The sequence below is a fragment of the Arvicola amphibius genome, chromosome 12, assembly GCF_903992535.2.
Source record: "Arvicola amphibius chromosome 12, mArvAmp1.2, whole genome shotgun sequence".
NCBI lineage: Eukaryota > Metazoa > Chordata > Mammalia > Rodentia > Cricetidae > Arvicola > Arvicola amphibius.
Genome location: NC_052058.2, coordinates 128,078,981 through 128,099,569, shown reverse-complemented (window position 1 = coordinate 128,099,569; position 20,589 = coordinate 128,078,981). Strand labels below are relative to the sequence as shown.

Below are 20,589 nucleotides of genomic sequence, written 5' to 3'. Positions count from 1 at the left end.
TGGGTGACCTTTACACCATGGCCCAGGTTTTAATTTTTTTATCAGACATTTTCTGGGAGTGCAGTTCACCCTTCTGAATGTTGTCCCTTGGTTTTTTTTGTTTTTTTTGGTTTTTTTTTTTTTTTGTGCCCTAATGCTTCCTGCTCACCTAAGGAAAGAAGTTTCAGATGCTTCCCCAATTCATGTGCTTTGGGGGAAGCCAGGGTGGGCGTTGAATGGCTCTGGACCCCCAAGAAGGAAGGTTGTGTGACTGCAGGTCCCTCAGCCAGACAGGATGGTTTCCTGGGTACAGCCCCCAGCCCTTTCATTGACCCGGGTGACCCTGGTCCAAAGCCTGGCCTCGGTTTCCTTGTCTCACTTTCCTGTCATGTGGCCCTGACTAAAATCGGTGGCATCCAGAGACTGGAGCCCAGCGCCCAACAGGTGCAAGCGAGGCTGACTGGCCGAGGACTCTCGGCCTCAGCCCTGTTGGTGTTCTCACTGGGTAACCCTTCCCCAGAGAGGGCAGTCCTGTCATTGGCCTCAGCCTACTAACCAGATGGCTGTTGACACCCCACCTGCATCATGGCATCCCTGAGATGTCGCCCATACAGCAATGTCTTCTCCTCTACCCTTTCTCCCCACCCAGTGAAGAAATGGGGATGAAACCATGAAATTCTATGAAAGAATGATAGACCTTCAAAAAACTAACTAAGGAGAGAGTGCCTATGTATAATGGTGGCCTACATAGACTTAGTCATTCTTCTCGTGGACTTAATGCTATAAGGAATCCCAGCAGATAGCTGATTGTCATGTGGTAAGGCTAGCCGTGTGCTGCACATGATGTGTCTGCATGTGTATGTGTGTGCACTGAGTGTTCTGTAGATGTGAGGAGTACCTGTGTTGCCTGATCCTTGGAGAGAGAGCTCTGTGGAAGTGCAGTGTTGTAGAGTGAGTTCTTTTCTAAAGCCTTCCTTTAGTTTCGCATTGTTATCCTAGTACCAAAGTATTTAGCCTTATTACATGACCCTTTCTAGGGTAAGCGTTAGCTTGTACCACTTTTAATTTTTGCATTAGCAAAAATTCAGTGAAAAACAGCTTTTCCCTTTCTGTTTTCCCACTCGGATATAATTACCTAAGCATCTCTCATCAGCCTCATGCAAGATAAAGATCTTCTATTAAAGAAGTAGTATTATAGAAAAAGGCGTGGAAGTATGCGGGTGTACAGTACTTCTATTTGGTTTTTAAGATTTATTTTTATTTTATATGTATGATTATCAACCTGCATATATGCATGTACACCATGTGTGTTCCTGCTGTCGACAAAAGCAAGAAGAGGCCACCAGATCTCTTGGAGCCAGAGTTTCTGACAGGTGTGAGCTGCCATGTGGGTGATGAGAACCAAACTCAGGTTTGCTGGAAGAGCAGCCAGTGCTCTTAACCGCTGCTCCATCTCTCCAGTTCTTCTGAGTCTTTTAAGACAGGATCTAATCTAGCCCAGGTAGGCTTTCAACCTCCAGTTCTCCTGCATCTTCCTCCCAGGCACTCAGATTATAGGAGTGTGTCATAATACTCAACAAATTCCATATTTTTGTTGTGGTTCAGAAGGGATAGTGGCTTGAGCTGGAGGAGGTTGTATGTACCTGCAGTAACCAGCCACTCCAAAGACAAGGCAGGAGGCTTGTTTAAGGGGTTCAAGTTTATCCTGGGCCACATAGTGAGAGCCTCTCTTTAAATAAATGTGTGTATATGTGTGTGTGTATGTATTTATGTATGTATATCATATATCTGAGTATGTAACAGTGCTTCTTTGTGGGTCCGCAGCCTCCCATTAAGTGTTTTGCTGTACAGATATCAGAAACAAGTCTTCGCAGGCAGTATTTTCTCTGATGAGTATTATTTTCTCTTACAAGCAGGATTTTGTCATAGGGTAAAGCAGTTTTTGGAAATGTAATTCTTCTTGTACTTACAAATGGGAGCAGATTGCTCCCCAACACCGTGTGCCGGGGTAAGGCAGTGATTTCTTCCTTTCCCCTCCCTTCCAAGATGGTAGGACCTGGTGGCCTCAGGACTATACAGCAGCAGAGTGCCTGGTGAGAGTCTTCAGGGTTGGCTGGATGTCCGGAAGGAGCAGGAACCTGAGTTAAAAAAAACAAAGTTCCTGGAGAGAGTCCCTCCTTCGAGCTAGGGTCTGTGTGGGCTCTTCTAAGATGTCACAGTGTCAGTCAGGTGTCCCAGGGCCTATTACGTAGCTAAATAGCGAGAGTCGCCATCGCTTTGAGACCACGATAAAAGAAAGCATGGAATGTGTTGGACATTCTGATACACTCCTGGAATCCAAGGCTTTGGGAGGTGGATGAAGCTCTGCCAATGGGTGGAGGAGGAAAGGACTGGAAGAGTGGCCACAAACGCAGAGCCGAGCTGTCTTCAGATTAGAGATATTGAGAGAAAACACTCCAGCTGGATGTGGCTGTGGGCCTGCCTATCAAGACATTGCCTGAGAATGGGGAGAAGGGCAATGTATTGGTTGTGAAAGGCAGTCCTTCATTTAGGATCAACTCTGCGGAGTAGATATTGGTTTGAATGCACACAAACCTTGAAGGTGTCTGGGAAATTCTGTTGCAGGAGTTAGTTCAAATTTTTGTTTGTTTGTTTGGTTTTTTGAGGCAGGGTTTCTTTGTGTAACCTTGACTGTTCTAGAACTCACTGTGTAGACCAGGCTGGCCTCAAACTCACAGAGATTCACCTGCCTCTGCCTCCCGAGTGCTGGGATAAAAGACGTGCCTCACAACTGCCAGACTTTTTTTTTTCTTCTGTAGTGCAAATTCTATGAGGTTTAGAGATAGCTATATCTGGTCAGAAGCGGTTTCTTTTACTTTTGGTCACCAGAGACAGTCATCAAGCCAGAATATTCTCCTTTAAAACAAAAAGCAATTAGCCCTGACAGCTGAAGTCAAACCAGACCTTTGAGAATGACCTAATTGCTTTTTGTTCAAGGCCTGTCATCCATGTGCCTTTGGCCTTGGTGTCAACACTAGCACACTGGGGCAGCCTCCCAGACTCTGGCCGGTGGCTCTATCCTTGTCACCGAGAGGACAAAGGACGGCCGTACCCCAGAGGTCATGGGTCTCTGTGGTCACCTGCAGCGCCTGTCAGGCTGAGAATTTTGTGGGTAAACACTGATTCCTGCTGAAACTGCCACCCACCATTTGGACACTTGGCTGCCTGCATCTTTTCTGACTGGGAATTTTCCCAGCAGCTGGAGGGCGGGTGGGTCTAGGGTGGCTCCATCAGTTCCATCCCCACCTCTGTGTTACTGGCAACTGCTCCGGTTCTAAGGCTCACACTGTGGGGACATTGATCAGGATGAGAGATCTCATTCCACCCTGGTTATTTCTGGCATCTGTGAGCAATCCAAGGCCTCGACTTCTGGCACACTGTGTGGTAGGGATATTAAGTAACTGCTTCCTGTGAGTACAGACACCGCTTTGAGGGTCCTAACCTTCTCCATTTATCTCAGTAGCCATTTTGAGTGCATTCTGCTTGCTGTTCGTTCCTAATGAGCGTGTCTGGAGATAGCTGAATGTGTATTCATTGTGTCCTGTGTTTTTTTTTTCTTCCCTTCTAGATTGAAAACATAGATGCCTGCTTGAATTTCCTGGCAGCTAAGGGAATCAACACCCAGGGGCTGTCTGCAGAAGGTGAGTCAGAGCCCACGCCTTTCCATCATTAGCAATGCCCACCTGTTACCTAACAAGTAATTGATGCAGTCAAGACCAGGGGTGCTGGTGGGCTGTCCTGGTTGGGTGCCCTTTCAGGCAGAGTTGAGGATGTTCACTTTCGATCAGTCCAAGAATTCGGTCCGGTGTGCATGCCACATCTGCATGCCGCAGAGGGTGTAGGAGGAGAGAAGGAGCTTAATGCTCCAGTTGGAGAGGTGCCTGCTTGAGCAACACCGGTTCCCACTCCTGCAGCGCAGCAGGTTCTCCACCAGGCGTTATGTGTGGGAAAGAGAACGTGCAACCACAGGACAAAGCTCAACCATCCAGCACCCAGGGGAGCTGATTAGCCTTTAGTGGTAGCGCCTTGACCTTGCTTGCTCTTGAGAACAGGGAGAGCGGGGTTTGTGAACACACTGCCACATTTTAACCTCCTGATTAGCTTTTAATTAACCTGGATTTGGTGGCTAATTAGCACCAATAGTGTCTGCTAGAGGTTTGTTGTCAGGAGGGGTAATAGTTTGGAGTGGGCTGGCCAGGATTATCTGCCTCCTCGGGCAACACCTCCACCTGGAATCGGCTCAGCCCTCAGTCTCTGTCTCTCTGTTTCGTCTTTCCCTCCCTCCCTCTTCCCCTTCCCCCTGTTTGTAAACACAGGCAGCTGCCAGCTCTGAAGCTGCCATAGGCCAGGCATCTTCCCAACCTCATTAGGCTGCATCTGCCTCCGGTTTTCCCCGGAACAGGTAGAGCAGTTGGGGCGTTCCAATTGCTTCTCGTAGCATAGCAGGAGTGTGCGCTGAAAAGATGTAGGGGAGCATTGGCCCTGGGAGTTGGGGTGGGGCTGAGGGGAGCAGTGAGGCCGGAGTCCACAAATGCAGGTAAGTTTGCAGACTCCGTCGGTTCTACATGGGACTATGTCTTGTCTCTGCCAAGAGGTGAAAGATGGGATCTTCTGACTGTGCTTCTGAGCTGTTGTCTCCTCCATGTTGGAGGTGGGTGGCCTACATGGCTTCTGGGCATAGTGTGCCTCTGCATGGACTGTGTCAGAAAGGGGTTGGCATTCTCCTTTTCCTAAGCCTGGCCTTGGGCAGGCATGGCCACCTTGTTCCATGAGTTTCAGGAGAAACTTGGCCAAGCTTAATCTCTGGACTTACAGAAGGATTCCTAGAGGACTGCCCTGCCTGGGTGTTTGTTGGCCTCATCTCTTTGTATTTTGTGTTCATTGCTGAGACGTACAGAGTTCAGCATCAGACTCAAATTCAGAGAACAGGATCGTCTCCTTGCTTTTCCTGTGCTGACCAGTAGGTGGCAGAACATGTTCCTCTTGGTGTCTGGGAATGGTGTGGGCTTCTGTCCTCCCAGGAGAGCATCTGCAGGGACTTCTACAGAGTTGTACTCTACAACGAGGCATCAGTGAGATGGTGACCATCTGGTCTCGCCTCCTCCCTTAGACCTGGAGGTGATCCCTGGCCACCTACCAGCTGTCTATTGTCTGTCTGTCGGTTTTGTTTTGGGGACTCGTGGTTTACTGATGGAGAAACTGGCTGAGAACTGTTCTGAGTGGGGCTGGAGACATGCTCAGGGGGTGAAGTTCTGCTTTGTGTGAGCTTGAAGACATGAGCTGGAGCTCACAGAACCCAGGCATAAAACTGGCCATAGCATCCCATCCTTGCCTAGAAACAGTACTTAGTGTCGAGAAAGACAGAGGATGGTGACAGCAGGATCCCTGGGGTTCTCTGACCAGATAGCCAGTCGGTAAGCTTCAGGACCAGTGATGATGAGAGGCCCAGGTAGCCAATTGGTTATCTTCAGGTCCAGTGATGATGGGAGGCTCTGTCTCAGAAAAACAAGATGAAAAGAGATGGAAGAAGACACCAGAGGTTGATCTGTGGCCTCTACAGTGACTTCTACATCTGTGGCTCCCCCACCATGCACCTGGACATACACGTGTGCACACAGACATGCACACCACACACACACAGGTGCATATACACAGACGGATTGTGAATGACGTCTCTGGTCGGTGCCTCTCACTCTGGAAAAGCCAGAGACACAACCCTGTCTAACCCTGTCTCTGAGAAGGCCCCCAGGCTGCCCAAGCAGGGCATTGGCCTTTCTTAACTGCATTGGACACCACTTCCTCAGGCGCAGCTCCTTGTTGTCATAAGCAACTTGCAGATCCAGGTACCCGGTGAATACCCAGGGTGCCCAGCCATCAATGAAATACACCTCATTCTTGATCTCTGCTTCTCCACAACATGAGAGGATGGATGGACTCAGGGCCAGGAAGAACAAAGCCCAGGTATCCTCAGAAAGGCCACCCCCACTCCCTAGGACAGGTTGTCAGATATGACAGGTGGAGTCTGGAAGGAATACGGGACAGGGCAGATCTTGAATATCACCCCGGGGCAGGGCAGGCTTAAACTGGCAGACTCTGGCACATCTCCAAGAGCAAAGAGATGGGCCCGAGCCTCAAGGGCACCGAGAGTGCAGGAGGCGTGGGCCGGATACCCACTCAGACCAGCAACATCTCTGTGGACTATCGCTGCAGCCACTGCCCCAGGCACCCGCCGTCTGGGCCTGCAACAAAGGCTCAGTGTGGCTCTCTAAAGGCGGGTTGAGGCAGGCCTGCACTACCACAGCACGGCAGGACAGGTGCACAGGGCCGGCCCGTTCCTGCGCCAGCTGTAATCACCGGGAAAGGGAGGGGATGCATCTGTGGGGCTTTCCAGCTGCCAGCGTGCTGCCTCTGAGGAGGAGTCTCAGGCTCTCGATTAGCTTCAAAAACAAAAACATTAAAGCTGACTTATTTTTTTAAAACATTATGACGGCCTTCTGACATTACAGGTGACCGTAAACAGGACAGAAGCAAGTGGGAGGCCCAGGACTCAGCAGTCGCAGACATTCTGCTAGGTGACTAGGAGCGTGTGGTTTTGAAGACATCATTCCCAACCTGCTCCTCCTTTTATCTTGGGTGGGACTGCAGGAAGTCTCTCTGGACCCTAGGGGTGCAGGGAACAGGTAGAGTGCATCTGTTCACCAGATCTGCACATCATCGCGTGCGGCACGGAGTGGCAGCTTCTGTCCCCACGGGTCTCCATGGGTTCTGCTTCTGTGCTTTCCTCTCACCTTCCCCACAGATAGTGCCATTGCTGGGACACAGGGCCACCAGAATGGGTGGATGAGGGGTCCAAGGCGGTCATGCAGCCAGCTCCTCTGCCAGAGCAATGCCACAGACCAACAGGGCAGACGGGATTTAGATGAGAGTCTCACATTTGCCCTCTGCAGTAGCCTCCCCCTTATGCTTTGACTCAGAGGTTCAAGGTCATCCTTGGTTATACTGAGATCAAAGCCAGTCTGGGCTGCAGGAAACCTTGTCTCGGAAACAAAACAAAACACAGCACAACCAACCTTTGGCTTAGCCATCTCACCTGTCATCCGCTTGTAATATCTCTGTATCTGAGCATATTAGAACAAGCCAGTGGGAACAAAGGGGTCAGGCAGAAAGCAGAGAAGGAATGTGTCTTGACAGTAGTGACCGTCACTAGAACTGGACAGTCTGTGCCATTTGCCCTTCCATTTGAAGGAGGGTGGCCAAGAAAAGAAAGCAAGTACTTACTTGTTCATGGTCTCCCTTGGCCAGGGGCGTCACTCTGGGTGTTCCTGTTTTTAACCTGGGTTAGAAATCTAGGTGGACTTTCCTGATCACATGCAGAATGAGGCTCCCTTCTTGGGAAATGTCAGCATTCCTGTGGGCTTAGGGGTATTGTTTCTAGGCTTCCTCTGTGGAGCTGGCTCGCCAGGCGAATACCATTTGGAAATGTGGGCAGAGCACAATTCTAGCTATTTGGGTTGCTGTCTGCTGCAGACCACCCATGGGTTGGGCTATGTGGCTTTTAGAGCTTTCAACTCTGTTGAGTTCTTTGTGATACGAAAACAAAATCCGACATTTCATCAACTGGGGAGCAGATAAGCAAACCATGGTATGCCCATATCGTGATATACTATGCAGCACCGTAAAGCCCATGCCTGTTCTAATGTGGTTGGATAAAGCCTTATGCTAAGGGCTGGTGATGTGGTCCAGGGGTAGAAGGCTTGCCTAGCATGTGTGGGGCCCTAGATTCAACCCCTAGCACTATAAGAAGAAAGCTAGAAAAACAACAACGGCAAAACATATGCTAAGTGAAAGAAGCCAAATGCAAATGACTACAAATTGTATGATTTACATGAAATGTCTCGAAAAGGCAAATCTATAGCGGCAACAGATTCATGGCTGTCTAGGAGGTTCAGAACTTACTGCCACTGAGTGCAAGAAATTGCATCAATGGAAATGTTCTAATATTAGAGCTGGTTAAATTCGCTAGCAATCATTGAATTGTATACTTAACTTTACGTATACAAGGTGTGTAATACCTCGGTTTATTTGAAGAACCAGAAGGAAAGCCACCGTTGAGCCCTGTCCGCTGTGAGATGACCTATGATGATCTTTGGGTGGCCCTCAGAGAAAGCTGAGCGAGCACACTCCTCTCAGGCTTCCTTTGGGTGGAAAGCCGCGAGAGGAGGTGGCTGAAGTAACTGCGGGGAGACGGCCTGTGTTTTCTGAACTCAGAGGTGTGCTACAGCAGGTGTTGGTGTGCTTGCTCTCCCCATACCTCACTTGGGGAAGGCGCACAGAGACGTCCTCATTGTGTGAGAGAAGGGATGGGGGTCTTTGAGTCATGAACTGCAGAGATTCAACCCCTGGGGTTGGCTTCTGAGTCCATGATCTTTATAATAAAAATGCTGAGAGTGTGTTTGCTGGAGCAGTACCATGACCTCCGACAGCTGGAAATGCTTTAGGGGAAAGGGAAGCACTTACGAGCGGCAAATGACTTGATGGCCACCGTACGTAGGGAATAGACATGGCCCCTAATGCAACAGGCAGATTCTGAGCCCTTGGACATGCTGAGGCTTTTGAATTTTATTTTATTTTATTTTTAGTTTTTCTTGTTTTCCCTTCTTTGCTTTTCTTGTGTGGTTTATTTTTTTTTAAGTGTTAAGGAATGTTGGACACACCAAGAGAATGAAGGATACTTATGCCCACCAGCTACCTTAATAAATAAAACATTATCTTGTCTGTTTTTAAATTCACCCCATGTGATGGGCATGCAAGGAAGCCAAGTCACACAGCGTTAGGAAGACCAGCCCTTGAGCTAGAAAAAGCCTGGATTCAAGTTCCACCTCCAAGCTTATTGGAGACATCCCAATGCCTTTCTGAGCTTTAGTTTCCCCTTAAGTAACAGCGGAGGTGATAGTACCCCTGTGCCAGGGTCAGAATGATGGACACTGTGCACTTATGACTAGCTGGAGATACACACGAGGCAGTCATAAAGCTTGCTGATCACAGACACGTCATCCTGATAACTGGGAATGGCACAAAAATAGACTTTACGTAGTATCATCTCCAAGAACAGCTGCTATCTCTCTAATGACTTTATGTTTCAAGAGGAATTTATCTGTTTGCCGCGAGCTCCTTCATAGGTGCTCATCTGAATGTCGACATGGGGTTGACTCCCGAGTTTCGTCCCTTACTCAGGTCTCTGTCCACCGGATGACCAAAGGTGTGTTGTTTCAGTTGTTGGCTTCAGTTTTCCCATGACTGAGGTTGCTGAGTCACCCTCCCCTCCCCCAGACTCAAGTCTGTGATGCTCATGTACTTTATAAGGACATCTGGGGACCTTTGGTTTTCTTGGGCTGGGGAAAGAAAGCAGCTGAAGGACTGAAGCTGAGCTACACAGTTGAGGATTGTACCCTCATCTCTGGCACCTTCTCTGCTGTCTGCATTGTACAGGGTAGTTCCTAAGCAATGGCTGGGCATCCCGAGTGGACTAGGCGAGCTCTAACTTTTAGCTGTCATTGTGGCATAATCAAGAGCCCCATGTATCAATATTATAGCTTGGGGCTGGAGAGATGGCTTAGCAGGTAAAAGCATTTGTCATCAAATTACCTGAGGCCTACATGATGGGAGGTGAGCACTGACTTTTACAAGTTGCGCTCTGACTCCCATGGGTTTGCCATGGCCTCCCCTTCCTCCTTGTGCATTTAAAGCAAAATGCAGATTAAAAATAAATTATAGTGAAGAGGCATCTCAGTGGCTGAAAGCACTGACTGCTCTTGCATGGGACCTGGATTCACTTAATAGTAACCCCAGTTCCAGAGGATCTAACACCCACTCCTGCAAGCAAAAGGCCTAGAGGCATTGAGTCTTACAACATGAAAACACACATATAAAAATACTGTGCACGTACATTTATGCAAGCAAGATACTCATAGAATAAGCCTTTAATAACTAAAGCTTTGGAAAAGTCATCACCAAGAGAGGCATCACCAGTACAGCATGAAGCTGGAGCTATTTGGCCATTTTGGGGGGGATTCTGGGACTGTGGTCTTCCTGCAACACAAAGAGTGGTGGAGAGCGTCCTTGTTCGTGGTGAATCTTGGTGCAGACACTCTCGTTGGCTCTATGAGGACAGCTTTGTGTGACGGGGTTGGCTTTGGAAGTATTATTGCCTTTCCTCGAAGGCCGGAGAGAAGATGCGACTTGCACAGCTTGAGCGTGGTAGGCTGGAGTCTGCAGGTTCAGGCTTTGTAAATACCGTGTTTCCCCTGGCAGCCTTCACAGAACCTGCTAGCCTCCAAAGTGTGGCAGGAAGACCAGATTCCAGAAGTGTGTGTTGTCTGTTCCTTCACAGCCTGGAGAAGGATGCTTTAGCAAGACAAAGGCTTTGTCCCAGTCTAACTTGGGGAGGGGTTACCCAATGGGCCCAAAGCCCTGGCTGATTGCCCTACCTTCTTTGCAGAGAACAGGGCTTCTCCTGAAGGCATACATTACTTTCCTTCGCACATTCTTCTCTGCACTGGACCTCAGAGGAAGCCCTGTGTCTTCCTGGGCAGGTTTCCTCAGCCAGGGCTCAGCCAGAGGCCTGCACTCCCCATGAAAAGCGTGGCTGCTGACTCCCACTTCTCTCACACAAAGTCCCTAAAACCTCCCTGGCCTTGCTTTGGGCTAGCTCTCTCACTCACCAGCTAGCAGGAAAGTATGGGGAATATCACCTCTCTGGGTTTCCTTCTCTTCATGTCTCTCTTCCTACCACACTCCCTTGGGGTCAGTGTAGCCTCTGGCCATTGGCAGCTGGTGTTAAAAATGCGACATAAAAGTGTGGATGCTTCTGTATGGACTAAATATTTTATTCCTGTCACAGCTCTTTATGCATGCCTTTAGGCAAATGAATTTTAATATCTGAAAAGTACTGTCTGGAGTTTAAAATTCTCACTCTGTTCAAGTTTATATTAATATAGAAAGGGGTTCACATGAATCAGTATAGGAACTGGTTCTTAAGCTCTTGACCCATGCTCAACCTGAATTAGAGTTACGGATTCAAAGGACAAGAGTTAAGCCGTGAATTCAAAAGGAAGATGACTGGGTTTGGCATCAGTGATGGCCACTTGGCATGCTCTGTATGGCTCGAGGCTCAGAATGTGAACTTGGCACATCCAGCTAGATCATAATGTCTCTGCTAGCACCAGAGAGCGGTCCGGATCCAGAGCCTTGCCCAGATCACAGGCTCAGTCTTGAGGAGGATGCTCATTCCTTCACTGATATTCTTACTGAGAAGTTCCTCCTGGCCCTTGCCAGCCAGCCAGCCAGTTCTGACTTGCCTGGTACATCTACTGCAACCCCGTGGGAGACTAAACTAATTTCTTTGTGGTTTAGGAGTGTTCTTAGTGGACCTCCAGGAGTTGAACTCAGGTGGGGCTGAAGAAGCCCACTGGATGCAGGAAGAAGCTTTATTTTGTTTCTACTGTCTGTGCAAAGGCATTCTCTCACAGCTGTTCTAAAACTACAATACATATTAAACAAGGAACTTAAGTTTTACTTATGAAAACAAGAAGCAGATTGATTGTGCTAAGTCATTTCCAGTTCAGACAGGGAGGGCATATTGCCTACAAAATTAGGTTTTCCTAAAAACGTTTAAAATTTCATGGTAGTTTTAACCATGCAGTCAGTTTGACAAGGTTTGCCCTTTCCCACTTTTGTGCCTCTGGTGACGAAACTCTCTCTATTGTCTTGCAGAGATAAGGAATGGGAACCTCAAGGCCATTCTAGGCCTCTTCTTCAGCCTCTCCCGATACAAGCAGCAGCAGCAGCAACAGCAACAGCCCCAGAAACAGCCCCCGTCATCATCCCCTCTGCCACCTGCCGGGTCTCAGGTGGCCGGAGTGCCTTCCCAGTGCCAGGCTGGCATTCCTCAGCAACAGGGGCTGGCCATTCCCCAAGCCTCGTGTCAGCCTCTCCAGCCAGCTTCACATCTGCAGGCAAAAACACAAGCGGAAATGCAGTCCAGGTGGGCTCCGTGTGGGGATGGATGGCGCTGCTGATCTTCATGTGTCCTTCACCCTGGCTGGGTGGGGGTAGCCTATGTGGTCAGTGGTTTTCATTTGTGAGGAACTAGCATGGCTTCCCTATGCCAGGCAGAGATGTGTGCTCTTACAGGTCAGAATGGCCAGCAGTCAGTGCTATTACCTACCCTTATCAAAACTGGCCTGCAATACATTCACATACACACACGCACACACGCACGCACGCACACACGCTTGTTCCTATGGCTTAAGTCATTGCAAACATGGATGTCAAATCTCTTTGGTGTTGACCTACATATAAGCCAAGTGTTCAGAGTCAGGTGGAAGGTCATTAAAGGTCGTTTCACTTAGTGGATGCAGAAGTAGAGGCAATGCCTAAGAAAAAGTGGTGGGTGGCAATAGCAGAAGAGCAAGCCGTATTCTATTGAGACCAGTGACCACAAATGTGCCTGGATCCTGTTGAACTTAGACAGTGGGAGCAGGTCCATCCCCTTCCCTGAAGGGTAGGGGCCACTGTTTCCAGAGGGACCCTTGCCTGCCACTCACACTGGCCACAGAAGGGAGCAAAGTGGAATTTAGAGTAGTTACCCTCTGTGCTTCAGTGAGAATAGGTGTGCAAATTCCTAAGCCATTCTGTAAAAGATCACCCACAAGCCATTTGCTTTAGTGACAGAAAAAAAAAAAAAAAAAAAAAAACAAGAAACTGATGGGTTAGTAACTGAAAAGCTTTTGACTTGGGAGAAAGTCCTGCAGTTAGAACTGTTTTAGTTGTAAAGCCAGTAGCCCTGATTTGATTGGTTGCTTGATTTCATTGAATGTGCTGAAAAACTGTATGCCCCTAAGCACCAGTCCAGAAGGCTTCGTGAACTCCTCGGACCTTTTAACACCTGCTAGCCACAAACCAAGCCCAGAGCTGCCTGTCCCCCAACTCCCTTGGAGTCACAGCTGTGTTTCCCCGTGAAAAGTGCAGTTTCCCAGCTGGCAGGTTATTACAGCCGGGAGTTATGGGTCTAATGTAAATGAGACCCCCTAATTAATTATCTAATTATCCAACTGGTGTTATGGAAATTTGTGAAATAGGAGAGTCGTGTAGACTAGCAATGAGAGAGGAGCGGGGAGACAGTTAAGCAGCCAGGCACTGTGCTCTTTCCTGGAGGGATGCCTGGCTGGAGGCTCCCTGGTGGCCCTGGGTGATTTGTTTGATGCGTACATCATTCCCACACCGCCTTCTGCACAGGCTCGAGATGTCCATTAGAACTACCATGCAGGGAAAGGTTCTGTGGGGAGAGTGGAGGGAGCATCAGAGTTGAGTTGTTAGCACTGTCCTTGCCTGTCTGCTCAGGACCCTGGATCATCTGCTTAGTGCAAAACCTCCTATGTGCCAGGCACTGTTAGTCATTCAGGAGTCAGAGATGAGTGACAGCCACGGTGCCTTCTCTCCGCTGCACAGCAAGCGTATAAACAGGGAGGAAGATGGGAGAAGCAGTGTGTCTGCAGGAAGATGACGGGACTCAGGATTGATAGTTCAGGTTGGCTTGATGGGAAGGCCCCTCCGAGGACATGGCACCAAGTGGAGAGATGAATGAAAAGAAGCCAGCCGTGCAAACCTCAGCTGTGGAGATCTGGCAGAGAGGGCAGTTCGCGCCGAGGCTCTGTGGTGGGAGCTAGCTTGGCAGGGCAGAATGAGGAGAGACGGAGCTGGAAGGTTGCCTGCAAGTCGAGAAGGCAATAGCACCCTTCCTCATGGGGGACAGTTGTGTGGTGATGTGGCACCAGAGTCAGGCTGGAAAGGGAGGAGTTTGGACTCTGTTCTAAGGTACCAGGAGGCTCAGGGTTTAATTGGATTTACATTTTAAAAAGAAAAAAAAAACACTTTGGTAAATGAGCTTGTGAGGGAGCAAGAGTAAGATGAAGGACTTTGCGGCCTAGGCGACGTGAGTGACTTGGAACATGATGGCCTGAGGCAGGTGGAGAGGGACTCTGAAGTATATGCTTGGAGGCCGAGCCAAGAGGCCTCCAACAGATTCACTGTCTAGAGCAGGGGAAAGAGAAGAACGTCCAGACAGTAAGGACAGATTTGTAGATTGTAAGAAAAGCAACTTGCTGCTAATGAACACTTTACCTCAAGAAAAGCCAGAGCAATAAAATTCATTTACTCCAACTACAAAAGCGTTCTCACCATAATGCCACTGCTTTCTGTCCCTACACAGTGGTGGCATGGATTGGGATTTGAGTGCTTAGGTCCTCATCCACCCCACCCATCCCACCAGGCTTGATTACTTCTGCACGTGGGTGATCTCATCTGCCATGCATTGCTGCTTTCCACTTGTGCTTTCAAAGGAATCTTGCCAAGCTCTGGACATAGGATATCCCACACTAACACTCTGGCTAAGGACTTAAGGATGAAGAAATTGCATCACCGACTGGCTTCCACTGTGTTACTAGCCCCACATTCTATCTTTGGCAGCCACAGCCCCAAAGAGTAGCCCTTTGAACCCCTGGTTATTAGTGCCAGGTGCTGGTGGGAGCCCCCGAGATGCCGGTCTGCTCTGGTGTTTTGTTAGGACTCTTCAAGATGCAAACATGCCCATTAATTAAGAAAACATCTAGGATCAGCCTGTCCTGGGATAACAAACACCAAATTCGGCAGCTCGCCAATATTCTTCAAGTACATCTGAGACATTGGCGTGAGGATGTCAGAGCAGCCACGGGTACCTCATCATTTCCCGGTCACATCATGACTGGGCTCCTGATCCATAGCTCACAGCAAGAAGTTTCCTGCAGTATAGAATCTCGGGAAAGAACACATTTCCTAAGCTTTACGCTTTCCATGTGTGTCTGCCTTGAGTACAACCCATATTCCATTATTTAGGAGACATCCAAAAGTTGCTGGGTTTCCTTTTTCTCACCATTCCCACCTCCCCCTCACTTTCCAAGAACAGTTGCTCACCACAGGCTTTCCTGGGGATATAGCGCAGGAAGAATGGATGTCGGGATGATAATGGTAACTGCTTCAGGCTAGGAGACAGCTCTGTGGTAGAGCATTTGCCATCCCTGGTACCCTAACCTTCATCTAAGGAGACATAAGAAAGATGAACAACAGAAAATAACTCTAAATCGTTCTTGATTAAAGATGACCGAGAGAGACCCTGTCTTGGCAGGGGAGGGGGAGGAGAGGGAGCCTTGGTGTGCACACATTATGGGGCCTTTGCCTTTACACCCAGTGAACAAACTTTTCACATAAAAATACATCAGTGCTTTAGAAAGTTGCTTTATACATTATAAATGCTTCGTACTTCAAGCGTTGCACTGCTGTAAGGAGGTGTGAAGACAGAAAGGAAGAGCTGCGACAGGAGGATTGCCACAAACTCTAGGCCAGCATAAAATATCTAGTGAGAGTGATTCTAAGACCAGCCTCGGTTTCAATGTGAGACCCTGTCGCAGAAAAATCAAATCAAACAAACACAAAGTATAAAGAAAGCATGTAGTTGAGTGAAGGCAGAGAAAACATTTAATATGGTCTGGAAGGAAGAGCACATCACTAATGTCCTGAGACAAATCTTTTGTTTTACAGTCATGGAGATTAAACCTAGGACCTTACACGTATTGGGCAAGTACTCCGTTACTGAGCCATATCCCCAGCTGTATTTTTTTCTTTTCCTTTTAGAACAAGGTCTTACTGAATTGCCAAGGCTTGCCTTGAACTCACTCTATGTAGCCCAGGCAGATCTTGAACATGCCATCTGTGGTGGTTTGTGCCATTTTAGATGGTTATAGACTTACTCTCTGAAACGGGGAGCCCCAATAAAAGCTTCTATCAGTTGTCTTGGTCATGGTGTCTCTTTCGAGTAATAAAAAAGTAACAAAGACACCCTCCATCCTCCTGCCTCAGCCTCCTGAGTAGCTGAGATGGCAAGTGTAGGTTTTAGATAATCTTGACTGTAATTTCTTCACATTGTAAATGTATCAAGTCTCTGAAGTGAGGCCTAGGGGACACCATATACAGAGGACCAGCCCAGGTACCTTCCTCTCGGTGTGTCGAAAGGGTCTTCTCTCCTCACTCATCTTTTCCTTCCTACCCTGCAGTGCATCGTCCAAGGACTCATCTCAAAGCAAAATCATCCGCTTCACCCTGGGTCAGAAAAAGATCTCTAGGTTAGCAGTCCTCTGTGTCCTACAAAGCATGGTTTCATCCCAGCCTACTCTTCCTGTTTCCTCCTCGCTGGCTGAGTTCCCTTTTGATTCCCTTCCCTGCTCTGTGTCTCCGGTTACCTAAACCCAAACATGCTTTGGCTAATGATTCAGCTTGGGGAGTTCCAAAAGTGGCCTTGGTTGGTAATGTGTTTATGTGTGTAAGAGGAGCGTGGAGCGTGTGTGTGTGTGTGTGTGTGTGTGTGTGTGTGTGTGCGCGCGCGCGTGTGTGTGACTGGTTCCAGCTGGATGCTTCTCACTGTATTGATTTCACCTCATTACCAGGATCCTATTCATAGGAAGAGGTGAGTTTCCAGGTAGTTATACAGGTAGTTATAGAGCGATTTTACAATGAATGGCATTTGCTCCCTGCTTCATCCCAGCCCTAATCTTTGTGTTGTGCTTTGGCTATGGTCAATGTTGCTCAATTACTAACTGGGGGGCGTAGGTTTCATTGTGAGCTACAGTCTGAAATGTGAATCCAGAACTGAAGGCTGTCCTGTTCTGTCTTTGTTTCTGGATTCTCCTCCCCCCCCCCCCCCCCACTGGGGAAGTTGCCTCAGTTTCTTGGGAAAACAAAAACAAAAACAAAAAAAGCTCAAACTAGTCTGCAGGCATCCTGTCCTGAACCCTGTGATGCATGCTTGGGTGTGGGGAAACCGGGTACATTGTGACATCTACAGACTTATTTCATCCTTACAGCCTCCAGGAGGTAACGAGGTAGGTCATGTTAATAGCCCATTTTACAGTCAGAGAAACTGAAAGTTCCCAAGTGGGATCCCAAGCTCCCAGGCTACACGGAAGATGGAAGAGAACCCAGGTTGTTTTGCCCCACAACCCTTAGGCCAAGGCTCCCTTTCTTCCTCTTGCATTCTGTGTAGTTGCTGGCCCTTCTCTGTCAAGCCTTCAGACGCTGGCTCAGCCTTGTCCCTTCACGCTGCGCCCGTAGCCCCTGAGAGAAGCCCTGGGATGACCTGTGCGTGTTTATTTCCCAAGGAACTGTGCCCCAAAGGTGAAGGAAAGCCGCCCCTTCATTTCATCCATGTATACATAGATCTGTGATCAGCTGCCAGCTGTCCCCTCTGCTAGGCTCTAGGGAACTTCTATAATCAGTTTCTTTTTCCGGAAATCTGCTATGGAGCAAGACCCAACCTGAGAGCAACCAGCCCAGTGAGGGAGAAGCTGCATGGCACCACGCTTCGGTACTCCATGTATGCATGTCATCCGTGCGATAGCTTCCCCCTATGAAAAAGAGGAGGCTGCAGCAGGAGCGGATGGATGCCTCTGTTCCAGCAGGCTCATCCCACTGTATCGCAACATTGTGGGAATGAACGTACACGTGAAAGGCAAGGAGAGCCTGGAGGAACCTGTGTCTTCCTACAAAGCCCAGGGCTCTGCCCCAAGAGATAAGAGGACAGGAGCTGACTGGGAAGCTGTGTAACTGGAAACACATGCCTGCCCCTCAGTGGCACAGACACTGGAAGGAGGTAGCAGGGAGAGCGGAAGAGCTTAAGACGAGGGTGCAGCTACAAAGGCTGAGTCTGCCAGGAACAGAGCTCCCAACTTCCCCCTCAGTCAAGGTTTGGCTTCCTTTCGAATAGTTACATCCCTCATCAAGAGAGTTTGGAGTGTATTCTGTCTCTGCTGAGGTTGTACTCCTGGACTCCCCTCTTCCCAGCTACCCCGACTATCATTATCAGGACCGTGGCTTATTAAGCCCCAGTAAGGACAGCAGAAAACTCTGGTTGGCAGGAGAGGCAACCCCACTCTTCTGACCTGCCCAGAACTCTGGAGATGGGTCCCTTGTTGATGTGTAAACGCTGCTGGGATTCCTGCCAGGACCAAGAATCTTGATGGAGACCAGAGATATTCGGCAGAACAAGAAGCTCGCCCTTGAATGTGAACCTCAAGCATCTCTGCTGACTACTGTGTCCTCCCTTCCTGACATCCCCGGTAGAATCACAGGCATTTACTGTGCTTTGCCTGCTGGAGGCGACACAGAGGTTTAGCCACCTCTTAGCATTACCTGGGCAAATGATTTCGTCTCTAGGCACAGGTTGTATGTCTACCTTGCTTCACGCACCGTGTCCTGAGGATTTTGTAAAAGGCTCTCTCAGTTTTGGAGTATCATCGGTACGCAGTGAGTTGCATATGCATGGGTGATGTCGGTCTTTGGGTTGAGCTAGGTAAGGCAGCCAGGCAGAGCGGATTCCTGCATGGCCGTCTTGGGGAGTGGAATCAAATTAGTGGGATAGTCAGTCCTCCGCCTAGCTGCTGAAAAGCAGATGCTGTGGAAATGAGAGATTTAGCATTTAATCATCTTGTCTGGCAGGAAAGCATCTCCGATCCTGGGCTCCCCACCCCCAGCATGTGCTCACAAGCTGCCATGCTTCCTGGGAGGGGCACCCCTCTGCTCCCGGCCTTTGAAGTGGGGTTGGGAGGGAAGAACTGCCCTCTTCCATCAGCACGTAAGGCACATGGAGTGGAGGCACGGGGGCTCGGTTGTAGGGTCGGTGCCAGGAATAAGTTCAGTCCCCTGCTTGGCTCCATGCACTTTGGAGAAATTGACCACCGCTCTCACAGCAGACCCGTCTCCCACCTTCTCACGACACTTCCCTTATTTTTATTTTTTAAGCACCATGTGTGTCGGGAAAACCCATCTGTACCTTCTGTCAGTTTGGAGCTGGATAGGAAATGACCATCCCAAGTGAAGTTCTTCTTGTCGGGCTGCCGGCATCTCTTGGTGCCATGAGCAGCACAGAGCCTATCTGCCCGCCTGCCTCCCACTGCCTTGCATGGGGCAGTGTGGTGGGCAGCATCGGCCATACCACCTGCAGCTGTCCCTACGGGTCAGACCCAGCTCTTCAGCAAGGCAGGATTCTGATGTGACTGACAGCACTTGCTTCCGGGCTAGGGTTGACCCAAGTTCCCTTGATACCCATGGATGTTAGCAGTAATGAACTGCTTAGCCAGAGGCCACAAGCCTGCATGAGACCAGGGACGGGTCTGTCACTGGGAAACTCGACATACTCTTATTTTTAGCTCCAGCTCTGCCCTTGGCTTCCTTAGTGTATCAGCCCTAATAAGACTGAACTCATGCTTCCTAGTATGACCCACAAGATCTTCCCTCTGGTCCTGGTCACTTCCCCTGGCTGCTTCCCTCTGCTCTGTCCCTCAAGAACCAGCCCATTTTAGCTCTGTCCGCCACCCTTTTTTTAGTGTGCTTTTGAGATAGGGTCTCACTTTGTAGCGCAGGCTAGTGTTGAGTCTGCCTGCCTCAGCCCACCAGTGCAGGGCTACAGGTGGTAGCCACCATGTTTAGCCCTACTTTGATGGCCGTCTGCTGCACTGCAAACAAGGCAGATGTTCTACCCGTGAGCCAGACCTTAGGCCTCCTCAGATCTCACTGACTTGCTGTGGCTGACCTTGAACATACTCTGTAAGCCATACAGCCTTGAATTTAGACTCTTCCTGCCTTAGTTTCCTGAGTACCTAGAATTGCAGGCATGAACCACCGTGCTAAGCTTCCCCTCTCTGCTTTCTGCAAGCTCTGACCACCTGTGGCATGTTTGCCTTCTCCTCACATTCCCCTTCCACACCCCAGATCTGGCCCTTGCTTTGGGGTCTCCCATTTAGTTTCCCTCTGAATTTGAAAGTCATCATTTCCTTTCTCTGAATGGCCTCTGCACCTTGCACCCACACACACGTCACCTAGGTGTCAGCTGGGGGAGGCCGGCTCCTTCGGATCTGGAGAGAACTGTACAGACTAGTCCTGCCTCCTGCAGCCGGTGGGTGGCCTCAGCGATCACCCGGCTGTCTTGGGACATCATGGTTGCTTTGACTTTGAGATCTTGCACTTGAAATCTCATACTAAAATTTATCCTGAGCGAATTCAGCTGTAAATCAGCACCCTCTCCCAAGGGATGCGCTGGTTTCCTTACAGCTGAGTTCTTATTTCTCACTTTCACCACATTCATTCAAGGTCTTTGTACATGGCATGCTCTTTTAGTTAGTGTTGCTATGGTTGTAGATGAAACACCATGACCGAAAGCAAGTTAGGGAGGAAGGGGTCCACTTCACTCTTCTTCACTGAACGCAGTCAGGATAGGAACTTGGAGGCAGGAGCTGACCGTGGAGGGTGCTGCTTTATGACTTAACTCTTAATGGCGTGCTCAGCTGGCTTTCTTAGAGAACCCAGGACCAGCCCAGAGATGGCCCCAACTAAAATGGACTGGACCTATAGACTTGCCTGTATCCAGTCTCATAGAGTCACTTTCTCGGTTGAGGTTCCCATCTCTCA

General features: G+C 49.1%; 1 protein-coding gene across 6 annotated transcripts in view; it reads left to right on the top strand.

The window, feature by feature from the left end:
* Positions 1–3,330: 3,330 nt before the first annotated feature.
* Nav2 (neuron navigator 2) overlaps positions 3,331–20,589 on the top strand; it is a 202,266-nt gene continuing 185,007 nt past the window's right edge. For all 6 annotated transcript variants that reach the window (XM_038314288.2, XM_038314293.2, XM_038314291.2 and 3 more), the window contains exons 1-3: positions 3,331–3,423; positions 3,608–3,680; positions 11,812–12,082. In XM_038314288.2, the coding sequence (XP_038170216.1) occupies positions 3,346–3,423; positions 3,608–3,680; positions 11,812–12,082 (422 nt within the window). In that variant the 5' untranslated portion in view covers positions 3,331–3,345. The remainder of the gene's footprint in view (positions 3,424–3,607; positions 3,681–11,811; positions 12,083–20,589) is intronic.